The sequence below is a fragment of the Stigmatopora nigra genome, chromosome 13 (genome assembly GCF_051989575.1).
Source record: "Stigmatopora nigra isolate UIUO_SnigA chromosome 13, RoL_Snig_1.1, whole genome shotgun sequence".
Classification (NCBI taxonomy): Eukaryota; Metazoa; Chordata; class Actinopteri; order Syngnathiformes; family Syngnathidae; genus Stigmatopora; species Stigmatopora nigra.
Window position 1 is genome coordinate 1,249,471 of NC_135520.1, and position 13,168 is coordinate 1,262,638.

The 13,168-nt window shown below is 42.1% G+C and overlaps 1 protein-coding gene across 3 annotated transcripts in view; it reads left to right on the top strand.

Moving 5' to 3' along the window:
* The first annotated feature begins 209 nt into the window (after positions 1-209).
* The window catches only part of hs6st1a (heparan sulfate 6-O-sulfotransferase 1a), a 35,407-nt gene continuing 22,448 nt past the window's right edge, over positions 210-13,168 (top strand). Inside the window, exons 1-2 of one of the 3 annotated variants that reach the window (XM_077731625.1) lie at positions 210-299; positions 390-1,081. In XM_077731625.1, coding sequence (XP_077587751.1) covers positions 582-1,081 — 500 coding nt within the window. In that variant the 5' untranslated portion in view covers positions 210-299; positions 390-581. The other 2 variants (XM_077731626.1, XM_077731624.1) reach the window with 2 other exon arrangements.

Genomic DNA, 13,168 nt, shown 5'->3' on the forward strand with positions numbered 1-13,168 from the left:
GGCCAATAAAAACTGGGCTGAAATTAGCCCACGGGGCCTAGTTTGGACACCCCTGTTGTCGTCTTATTTTGTTAGGCTCATTTTGCTTTAAAAGCCTCTTTTCAGGTCGTGACGTATAGTGGGCGGTCTGCCGTTTAGCCAATGAATGAAGAGAGCGAGGCCACGAGAGAGAGGGCAAGAGACTTAGGTTGGGAGGGAGGAGAGAGAGAGTAGAAATAGGCGAGGGAGACTTCACTTCATCCGGGGACCACAGCTCCATGGTGATGCGGCGAGCCTGTTGTGTCGCTCGGCTAAGTGAAGTAAAGTAAACCCGGGGAGGGTCGCCTTTAGGAGGAGGCTGGGGGGGTGGGCTTGTTTTTTTTGTAATTTTTTCTCCCCTTTTTTCCAAGTGTGGGACTTTACAATGCGCCTTTCACATGCAACGGTGAGGCAAGTTCGCCGGACGAACGGACTTGTCGCGAGGCATTTTTGAATCCGGGCAAAGCCTTCTTCTTCGGCGGCGGCGGCCGGCATGAAGAAGCCGAACGTCCCGCTCCCCGGGATATGGTAGCGGGCTGCGGACACTACCACCGGGCAGGAACATGGTCGAGAGGAGCAGCAAATTCTTGTTGATCGTAGTCGGATCCGTGTGTTTTATGCTGATTCTCTATCAGTACGTGGCGCCCGGGGTCATCCATTTGGGCTCACCGCACGGCTACTTCGCCGAGGAGGACGACGGGGACATCTTCCCCACGCCGGACCCCCACTACGTCAAGAAATACTTTTTCCCAGTACGAGACCTGGAACGGACCATCGACTTTCAAATCAAGGGGGAGGACGTGATTGTCTTCCTGCACATCCAGAAGACAGGCGGCACGACGTTTGGTCGCCACCTGGTGCAGAATGTCCGCCTGGAGGTGCCGTGCGATTGCCGGCCGGGCCAGAAGAAGTGTACCTGTTACCGGCCCAACCGTAAGGAGACCTGGCTCTTTTCAAGATTCTCCACCGGCTGGAGCTGCGGCTTGCACGCCGACTGGACCGAACTCACAAACTGCGTGCCGGGCGTGCTCAACAAGAAGGAGAGCAAGCAGAAGAATTTAAAGTAAGAAACGAAACTAAATTAGCCCTCGGTTAAAATATTACATATTTACATTTATACATATGTATTTACATATCTATATTTCCATTACCATGAATAGAAATGTTTGTTAACATGTGCTACCCCCTGCTAAATGAATCAAAGTTAATGGTTTGTTCCACCGTGATAGTTATCAGTGCAACTTTTGAACCGCATGTTGATTGATTACGTGTATTTACTTTTGGACGATACCATTAGCGAACGGGACAGGTAAGTGAAGGGGTCGAATGTTATATTTCCATTTATTAGAGTGGTACAGTAATCAAAATGACATGTGCTGCGATTTAAATCAAGAGCGTTTAAGACCGGGTGTGGTGGCGTGATTTGAAATCCAGGACTCACTGTGCTGTTATAGTGATTTGAGGAAGTCATTTTTCCAAATTCCAAAACCTTTACCAGCTTTGAAATGCAAGCGATTTGACCCCTAAGACAGGAGACGACTCCAAAAAAACTCCAAATACTTTCTGTTATTCACATCAAATCAAGTGACTGTTAAAGTATTTAGAATTGACAGCATAGACAATACAACTGGATCCATCCTAACTATTTTCGGGCTCGCAGTTCTAGGATCCCAATTTGTAGTTTTACATATTCTCTGTGGGTTTTTTGAAAGATTGGTCTTATTATTGTATTAAAATTGGTATTTTTAACAGTCCTGAGTGGCTACCAAGATGCCCCTCCCCAATAACGCATTATTTTTCCCCCCAAAAAAACAAAAATCCTAACCTACTCCTGACACATCAACTTCCACGTCAAAGCACAAAAAAATGAGGGGTGCTCCTTTTGTGTCTAGCTTGTTATTTTATCCGGGGCTTGTGTGATAGGACAAAGAAGAACCTGTGTGAGTGTCATGTTTGTGTACCTCGCGGACAAACTCAAAACAACCCGGCTGTTACGCTTCCCAGGGACTTCCCGAAAAAAAAAGAGGGGGTTCGGGGTTGGCCGAGGCGTTTCGAGGCGGGGGGCACGGTGGGGGAATTCGCCCTGCAGGGGTTTGGCTCTGCTCTAATCCGGGTGATTATTACTGCTGGGACACTCGCATTCACATCTACGCACACACACGCACACACGGATCCACATTAATGCTGGTATTGGCTGCTGGCGTCAGTCTTTTCCCACCCCCGCCCGACGCCGGTTGGAGGTGATAACGTGTCCAAGCTGAGATATCAGCGTGGACGCAGGATAATTGGGCTCTCATTGCTTTGCTGCTTTTTGTTTTTTTGTTGCTGGATGTGAAAGCCAATGGTTGCTAGTGAAGTAGTATACATATACACATAGTGATAATTAGGACACAGATTTTACATTGGGTTTGATTGAGATGTTTTTTTCAGAGATATTTACTTTATTTCCCGGATATTTGCCGCGAAGTGTATAAGCTGCACTGTTGAATTTGCCTTAAAATTGTAGAATTTTGCATTTTTTCTCGTATAAGCCGTCCTGTGTATAAGCCACGCCCATAAATTTGCCATAAAAGTGTTGCATTTTACAATTTCTCTCGTATAAGCCACCCTTTGTATAAGCCACACCCTCAAATTTACCTTAAAATTGTCAAATTTTTAAATTTCTCTTATATAAGCCGCCCCAAATTCACAATTTTCACTGCAATGACAGACACAAGTGAGTTTTTTTTGCACATTTTATGCAACATACATTTTTTTCTTATTAAATTTCATTCATAGACGTCAAAATTAGGTATTGTCTGGCGTTTTGTGCATGTCAAGTCAAATTTCTGCGCATATAAGCCGTACCCTGGATTCAGTCATCATTTTTTGTAGCCACAAATACACGCGGGAAAATCCGTTAACCTTGCATTTCAGCTAAAATGGGCTAGCCGGTCAACTAAAAACACAAAACAGCGCTAACGGGAGCTTCTTTCGTGACATTGATCTTTTTTTCCCCTCCCCTGATGGAGCTTCTTTTTTGTAAACATTAAAGCGGGCCTTCTTTAGCCTGCCCGGTCCGACTAACGTAGATGGCTGGCGTCCATGTTATTTCCGCAGCCTCTGAAAGGTAGTGTGTAAAATCTACCCTGACAGCCGGCTGAGAATGCGGCGTTGGCGAAAAAGAGAACTGCGGCTTTTGCTGGATTTCTCCCTGTAGTTAATGAGCTAGCTTCCACTTCCTTGGCTAAGCAGTATTTGCAGGTAGGCCTAATTATGACGTTTTCTCTGAAGACTCGTGCCTTTTATTCCCAATGTGTCAACGGGCTCATTAAAATGTTCAATGGTCGCTGATGAGGCGACAAAAAAGGCACAACGACGGGGCGGGGAAGTCCAGATCTCGGAGTTTTACGCCGTTTTACAAAGAGTTTGTGAAAAATGTTTGAGGTCAAAGGTCACCTGACTTGTATATCCATTCTGCTGATGACTGAATACAGGGTAAGGCTTATATGCGCACAAATTAGACTTGAAAATAGGCACAAAAAATGGATCCTAATGCCGGTTTTTCTTCGGCCCGTTTATTCCCGGGCAGCGCACGCACGCACGCGGAGGGTTTGCGACTCGAGACGTGAGCAATCGATAAATAATAAAGCCCTTAAAGGTCATAAATGTAACAAGTTGGATACGCGTCCGGCCCATCGATCCGAGCCGGCTTCGGACCGTCTCGCAAATGTCACGCCGCGTGTCTTTTGCTGTCATTCTGGAGGCCACCGGAGAGTCGGCCAAGGGGACCGTTATGTCGTTGTGTTAAATGCGTTTAAATGTGGCTTTTTTTCGGGGGTTCAAAGTCATTGTTTGGGTCAAACTAAAGCCAAGGGCAATTTTTTAGGGGGTGTTGACATATTACTGGGTGATAAAAAACATAGAGTGAGAGATTGTACTTTTCTGTAAAAAAAAAAAAAAAACTGGTGGTTCGGTGTCTTAGTGGTTTGTGAAAGCGCTTTGCAGTTTTGGGGTCGAGGGTTCGATTCCAGTTCGGTTCTCACTGTGTGGAGTTTGTGTGGGATTCTCACCAACATATTTAATTGATTGTTTTCATAATAATTTGTGTAATTAAAATGATTTTTAAAGCTTTCACCGCAAAATAACAACAACAATAGATCAATAAGTAAGTAATTAATAAATAAGTAGTCACAATTAGTCACAACATAAGTAGGCAAGTGTTCAAATAACAACAACAAACAAATAAACAGATAAATAAGTAGTCAACATCATAAATATGTCATTGTAAATATTCAATAAGTAGCTACAAAGCATGTTAGCTAAGCTAATTGGATGCTAAATTAACCCTGAGTGTGATTGGTTGTCTGTGTCTATGTGTCCCCGGGATTGGTTGCCCATGGTGTACCCTGTAGGGATAGGCCCCAGCACCCCCCTTGCGACCCTTGTGGGGATAACGGCTTGTGAAAATGATTGCTTCAGTAGCTTGGACTCAAATTAAAGTCTTGACTTTTTACACACGCCATCTGTCTGTCCTTGGCTATCTGGGGGCTCGTCCACGTTTAATCCCGCCGTGTCTGGCCCAAGATGGAAGGGGGCTCATTGCACTGGTCTCCGGCCGACCGACGCTGGCTGTTCCTCCTCCTCCTCCTCTGCCTCCTTCCTTCCTTCATCTTCATCATCATCATCTTCAGCCTTCCCCAATGGGCGGGCGGCATTTCCCTCCACGCCTAAATGCCTCCGTGGCTCCACGTCGGTGTCATTTCCTAATCAAACAGCAGGCCCGCTTTCCGCACGGTGGCTTCGTGGCCAGGGGGGTAGAGGGGGCTACTCCCTTCCCTTCACGTCGCCCCCCGCGCGCCCCAACTCCTCTTCCTCCCGAGCGTGGCTGCCACATTAGAGGAAATGTCTTTTTTCATGGAAGATTTGCCGTCATTTCCAAAATGGCCGCTTCGCCTAATGGACGAGCGACTCGTTTCTAATGAACGATTTACACGCGGGAGGAGGATGAAGGAGGAGGATGGATGAAGAGGAGGATGGAGGAGGAGGATGGAGGAAGAAGAGGAGGAAGAAGAAGAGGAGGAAGAAGAAGAGGAGGAAGAAGAAGAGGAAGAAGAGGAGGAGGAAGAGGAGGAGGAGGAAGAGGAGAAGAGAGGAGGAGAAGAGTGGAGGAGGAGCATTCAGAGGAGGAGGAGCAATAAGAGGAGGAGGAGGAACAATAATAGGGGGAGGAGCAGTAAGAGGAGGAGGAGCAATAAGAGGAGGAGGAGGAGGAGCAATAATAGGAGGAGTAGCAGTAAGAGGAGGAGCAAGAGGAGGAGGAGAAGAAGAGGAGGAGGAGGAGGAAGAGTAGGACTGTCGGGGAATGATTGAACAAAAAAGCCGGAGGGGTAAAAATGTTTAGTTTCATTGGTAGGGGGTGTGGGGAGGGGGGGGGGGGGGGGGGCTAGTCAATTAGCACGCTTGTCAAGCAATGGGCATTACTCTTCTTTCAATGGCTCTCTTTTCAATTCCCACTACTAATGTGTGTGTGCGTCCATGTGTGTGTGTGTTTGTTGCACGCCACCATATTCCAGATGAACTCTAGGAGCCAATCGCCATGTTTGGCCCAGGCGATCTCGTGCCTATCCGCTCGGGTCGGTGTTAATCCAATCAGATTAGCCGCGTATAAGCGCCGCCGGCCCCACCGCTTCCAAAGCCGCTTTTAGCTCCGCCCGTCCAGCCAGTCGCCGTCGCCCGACCGGCCTTGGCGTTGCGTCCGACGCGTCGGGCCAGGTTAGGATTTCCCGCTTTCGTGTAATTCCACATTATGGAAATTGCCACTAATCGGGTAGGGCCAAGGGGGCGGGGCTAATCAATGGGAAAGCAAATCTATAAAACATGGAATATTCAAGGCTTTTAATCCAGTTCTTTTTATCCATTTATATTAAAAAAAATAAATATGATGTATATTAAATTTCCATATTTCCCCCTTTTTTAAATCAATAATTTTCAATTTTTACCCCATTTTTGGGGGTTTTTAGTTCAAAAATCATTTTGTAAAATCTAAAAATATATATAAAAAAAGCTAAAATAAACATTCTGTTAGATCTATAAAAAAACTGAATATTCAGGTCTTTTAGTCCATTTATAAAAATAAAAATAAAATAATCAAATAAAATGGTCTGGCCCACATGAAACCGAATTAATGCTAATGTGGCTAACCCTTGAGCTAACTTAAGCATTTTTTTCCATAGATTTCAATACGAATGACTGAAATAAACTAATTGATAGCGACTTTTGTAGCTTGTAGTTTTTTACATGAGGCACTTGTCAACACGGCGTCCCGCCGCGGTCAAAGCCGCACTGGGGTCGCCATCCATCGATCGCCTTCATCCCAGACGCGCTAACAACAAGACGGGCTAAAGAATCCCGTGTTTATCTCCCGCGGACTGGCCGGCCTTTGTCATTGATTAGTCATTACGTGGCTTTTTCATCGATTGATAAGCCTCCAATGACACGGACACACAGCGCCAGCTTTATTCCCCTGACCGACAACCCCTACAAAACCCAGCGATAACGCTAGCTAAGACATAAAAGCCAGAGCGACTGGCTTTTTAAATCACGACGCCGCATCCCGGATTCGTCCACCCGCGGACAAATAACCCGTGATTAGCGGTCCGTAATGAAGCGGAGGGTACGTCGCTCTTCAACGGGATTAGCGTCTATTGATTAGCCTAGCCTAGCCATGGCCTCACAAGTGAAAAGGCAAAGAGGGCGGAGGAGTATTTCTATAAACGGCTAATGAGTAGCGCCGTGGAATGCTACGCTATGCCATGAGAATGGGATTAGCGCCTATTAATCAGACAAGAGGCTAGCTAGCGCCAGTCATTAGCCGGCCCGCCGGCAAAGTCAACGTGTTCTAAAATTGGGTTTGGCCTTGTCGTTGTCACCCGCTTTCTTGCCACAAAGCAAAGGCTTTTAATAGCTTAGCCCACATGTGTCAAAGTGGCGGCCCGCGGGCCAAATATGGTCCGCCGTGTGATTTAGTGAGGCCCGGGAAAGTCAATCATGAGTGCTGACAACAATAAACTTCTCTAGAATTGATGTTAAACTTTGATTATTGGCATTTTTGGTCAATTTTTGGTCGGTTTTTGGTCGATATTTGGTTGATTTTTGGTAGATTTTTTTTTTCGACTAAAAAAATACAAACATAAAATAATTCTATATCGTCTATATCGTGATGGCGCCCTTTTCATAGCAGGTTATTGCCGTATTGCTTCCGTAATTCGCCCGTCTCTAGAAGACGGCTGCCATCTTGTCTCCGTCAATCGGATAAAAGAAGGACGCTTCCCTCGGGGAAGCAAAAAAAAAAAAAAAACGAAGCCAGGAATCCCTCTCTCTCGTCTCAATCTCACGTCGGATCAGATCACTGGCGGATAAAAGCACTTCCTGGCGCATCATTTCCTCTCTCTGGAGGAAGCGCACGCCAACGGGAAAGCCAAAATGACAGCCATGGCGGGGGCGGTTGACGGATAAGGTGCCGCCGTTCCACGCCGCTTTAAAACAGAAAGACGGAGATGGAGAGAAAGATGAGGGGTTGACTTGGCTGAGGTCAACGATAAAAATGCCGCAAAAGTACGATACGGGGGAGCCCACAGCGTCGGATTTGCCAACAAGAGTCGACGAGGCTAAGAATAGCGCTAGCGGATTAGCGTTAGCAATGACCCTCTTTAGACTGGGTGACAGTCTTTATGGTGGCCCGCCCGCTTGATGACTTTTAACAAGGGAAACATTTTGTCCAATTTGGGAGCGCCGTGAATTGTATTGGGTGTGTTGAAGTAGATGAGGAGGGTGGATGTGTTGTATGTATGTGTACACATACACACATATATACATATATGTATACCTATATACACATATATACCCATATACCTATATACACATATATACCCACATACCTATATACACATATATACCCACATATCTATACACACATATACCTATATACCTATACACACATATATACATATAGGTATACCTATATACACATATATACCCATATACCTATATACACATACACATATACCCATATACCTATATACACATATATACCATATACCTATATACAAATATATACCTATATACACATATATAGATATATACCTATACACATACATACATATATACCTATATACATATATACCTATACACATACATACATATATACCTATATACACATATATACATATATACCTATACACATACATACATATATACACATATACACATATATACCATATAACTATATAGAAATATATACCTATATACACATATATACATATATACGTATACACATACATACATATACAGTGATAATTTTACAATTGGCACACTGCGAGTCCCAGGGATTCGCTTGTCTGAAAACTGTGCGTCCCAGGAAACTTGTCACGAGTCCCAACATACTACGGATGCAAATAAAACATAAGCAACGATATATAAACATTCAGATTTAATTTATTTATTATATGGTTTAGGGTTAGGGTTTATTTATCATTGTACTAGTCTTTCAGCTCGTAGATCCTCCTCTCTTTGCAGCCAAAAGTCTTTTGAAATGTGCGTATTTTTCCTTGCTTCCCCCGTTTTGCTTCATGATCATCGATCGAATCTTCTGCAGTTTTTTTCTTACTAGTTGTATTTTTTAACTGCGAAATAACTATCCAGACTGTTTTGCTTTTTCTGAAACATTTTTTTATCTTTCTTACACGATTACGAAACTCTTGCTATCGCTTTCTCTCCTTCGTCTGCTAGTGTCTGCTAGTCTCGCGAGAATTATTTCGCAAAGATTATGTGGAATAAATTGGTTTGCTATCGGATATATGTGTTTTGGTTTTTTTTTTTGATAAAAATTTCTTTGCGTCCGAAAAAAGCACATTACTTGAAATTGTGCGTCTGGAAGAAAAGCTGTGCGTATCAGACGCAGGACGCAGAGGTAACGAGAACACTGCATATATACACATATACACATATATACCCATATACCTATATACACATATATACCATATACCTATATAGAAATATATACCTATATACACATATATACATGTATACCTATACACATACATACATTTATACCTATATACACATATTTACATATATACCTATACACATACATACATATATAACTACACACATACACATGCATATATGTATGTATACATGAATATATATATATATATACATACACTAAAATCTAAAAAATAAAAATACCATGTGTATATATACACACTCATACACCCTTACATGTGTATACATGTGTATATGCATGTGTATACATGTTTATATGCATGTGTATATATGTGTATATTTGTTTGTGTGTGTCTGTGTGTGTGTGTTATTTATTCGGAGAATGCAGTTGTACAGAAAAGGGGTAATAAGCGACAGAAAAGACTGAACCCAGGGAATAGCGATACAAAAACATGATTAAAAATGTATGCTAGCCGATGCAAGAGGCTTTTTTGTCTGGATATGACTCCACTTATCCAGTTGAAACTGTGGTCACAGATACCTGGCAACCTCAAGATAAGAAAAGATAAGAAAAGATAAGAAGAGGGAAGAAAGATGGGATAATAGTCCAAACGGCCATGTGGAATGTTAATGCGTTGTGTGTGGGGAACGGCCCTCCACACAATTTGCTTCAAAACAAGGTTCCGGAATGTGGGGGGAGGGGCCAAAAAAACAAGATCATTTTACGAGGTTAGCATTGCTAATTAGCCGGGTTAATAATGCAGACATCCACAGTACGCTTTTATGCCGGGACGCCAATTTTTTTGGGAGTTGTTTCCCCGCGTGGTCACGGCTTGCTTAGCCAGCATCCTGCCTCGTCATGTTTTGCTAGCCGGGCGAAATTCATTATGAAGCAAGTAACGGCATGTCTGCGCATAACATAGCGTTTAGCCTAAATAAAGATGACAAATCGTATCAAATATCTGTACATGCCGTTCTGTGTGGGTGTTTTTGTTTGACTTTTTTTAACAATGTTTATTTTAGCTTTTTAAAAATCTAATTTGAGATTTTACAAAATGATTTTTGAACTAAAAACAGAGAAAAATGATTATAAAATACAATTATTGATTTAAAAAGGGGGGAAATCATAAAATAGACCCAAAAAAATGGACAAAAACATTTTGATGCCGTTCAACTCAATTTGTGGAAGTCGTGGTCTCGTTAAGGCCGTCACGAAGATGTAAAAAAAAAAAAAAAAAGTAGTGATTTTTGTCACGAGTCGTGACGAGTGAAAATTTGAAGCCAAAGGTGTTTCATTAACGACTCCACACCTCTGCATCTTAATTAAAAGCCGTGATTCGCGTACAGCTGCAGCATATCAAATGTCGTTGACGGCCGTTGGCGTGTGCTGCCACTTGGCCCGAGATCGTGTTAACATTCTTCTTGTTGACAATCCCTCATTTTTGTCTTGAAAATAGCTTTGTCTTCTCCTCGCACCCTTCTCTACTTTTCCATAAATGCATATAGAATTTCTATTTAACCCTACGACGGCCTAAAGCCGATCCGTTTGACTAAAAAATTACAGTAATCCCTCGAATATCGTGGGTAATGTAGACCAAACATGGTCGAAATAATTTAAAAATCGTATAGTAGACCCTACTTTGAATTTTATAATTTTGAATGAAAGTAAGTGTCAATAAAAAACTTTGTCTAAATTGAATTCATTTTAATTGTAGTTATTTTTCCAGGTTTACAGTAATCCCTCAAATATTGTGATTAATGTAGACCAAACATGTCCGCCATTGAAAAATTGCCAATTAGGATCACCCCTATTATAAGTTTTTTTTTCAATAGTGAGTCCTAGTGGCGAGTTTTAGAGTGGATTTTCACATTTTTATAATCTTAAAAAATAATTTAATTAATAGTGGGAAAAAAATCGCTAATTAGTGAATTCGCGTTAATCGAGGGATTACTGTACATCAAAAAATTTCTGTAACATTACTATACATAATAAAATCCCGTCTAGAAGTTGCTATCTGACATACACAATTTAAAATGATTAAAAAATAGAAAACATTTGGGAAAAATATGTATTGTTGGTTCCCAAAATGTATTTTTTGTGACTCTCGTCGTCCTTTTTGATCAAAAAGCCTTGTTTTTTCCAATTGACTTGCGCCCCGTCCTTTCCCATACCTCTCTTCTTCTTAGGCCCCGCCCCTTGTGATTTTTAATACACTCATTGGCCATCCCCCCCGCTCTCCGATGAGTGACTGATGAATAAAGTGTCTCTTTGAAGTCAAGAGTCGAGGCACGCCCGCTCAAGCGTTAAGAGACGCCGTACAAAAGAAGGCACGGACGGACGGAAGGGGAGGATGTGAATGAGGGCAGGGAGGGGGTGCCGGGGACGAGCTGTATATATTCAACAAGAGAAAATGTCAAACAGTGACCATCCATAAAGTCCGTAAGGGACTGACTGCGGAGAAGTGTGTAGTATTCGTGTGTGTATTTGTGGATGTGTGTGGGAGGAAAGTGCAAATTTTGCATGAGTGCCTCAGAGTATTTGCATTGTGGCTGCGCAATGTGGGGAGGGGGGGCTTTTGAGTCACCAATGTCCTTGGGGGGAGGGACTGGATTGACTTTAACTTTGCCTGTATGACTTTTTGGAACAGGTTTTTGATGGTCTGTGGGGACTTTTGGGTTTGGGAGAGAGTTCAAAGATGGCCTCCACTGTTGTTTGTTGTGAGTGGAAAATCGATAGCAGGCTTTGGGAGTTCGTTTTATTTTTTAAAAAGCGCATTCTTTTGTGATGTCGTCCGGGGGCTTGATTAGTTTTGTCTTTTTTGGTGTTTGGGTTGTTTTGGGAGTGAGTGGAATTGTGTTTAAAATAGGGTCGGAAATGTATGTACATTGGTTTTTATTTAATGTTTACATTTTAGCTTATTAGCTGCCATTAGCGGTGAGAGGCGTACAATTCATGTCAACACAAAACGACTTTAAACGTTGTATTAGGAGAACATTTTAATAGATTTTATGTGACTTTAAACACATGTTGTTTAGAGTCTGAATTTTGGTGATTTGTCAACACAAAAATAGGACATTAAAGTAACTTTAGGAGAGTTTAAGTCGTAAAAATCATCATTTTAAAGTACTTGAAGTAGAAATTGTTCGGTGTAGACGACCTTGTAACTTTTGGCGACACAAATATGGAATACAAAACTAGCATAGTGCTAGCAACAAGCATCATGCTAGCAATGGGCGCTATGCTAGCAATGGGCATTGTGCTAGCAACAAACCTGAAGCGATTATTTATGTAATTATTAGCTTGCCTGTACGTTTAGTTGACCACTTGTTTGTTATAAAACTGTAACCTAAATCATGTTTTTATTTTTTTTAAAGAAAAATGACAGTTTTTTATCAAGTCAGAGGCAAACCGCGAGGGGTTCCGGAACCCCCGAGAAGAGAAACAAGCGTTCATTTTTAATTTTTTTGTCAATGCCTCGCGGGCTGTCCCTTTTAGAAATTAGCGTACTAAAAATTTGATACGTTTTGACTTTTTGCCTGTTGTGTGATGTAAAAAGGCCTTTTGTCTGCATGCCAAAAACCCGCCTTCCAAGTCCCCCACGGTCCGTCTCAAGTCTGTGGGAAAAAAGGGCCCCCGAAACGACATGAAAAAAAAAAAGCCTGCCATGGAATCGCTCAAAGCATAAATTAACGCCAAAATGAAGAAAAATAGAACAATTGCAAAAGAAACCCAACATAACAAAGAAGTGGAACTTTCAAACCACAACAATAACAAACTAAAAACACACTTTTTTAGACATATTATATCGTCCAATCATCATTAAAAGTCAAAAAATGTTTACACAGGTTTTTGTTGTTAACAATTATTAGCCAATCGCGCGCAGCCTTTAATCATTAGCTGTAGTTTTTTTAAATACATGATTTAAATGTCAAATGTGAGCGCATTATTTGACAAAAAACCCAAACAAACAAACAATCAACCCCCCCAAAAAAATGTAATCCGCATTTCTAATCCTAATTATATCGTCTAAATCCGGATTGTTCTGACGTGGCGGAGCTTGACACGTTTAGTCAAGGTGTTCAAAAAGATGACAATTTGGCAAAATTGCTACTAGAAATGCTCAAAAAAATCATCTTCCCAAGTTAGCATCGATTATGATTGACG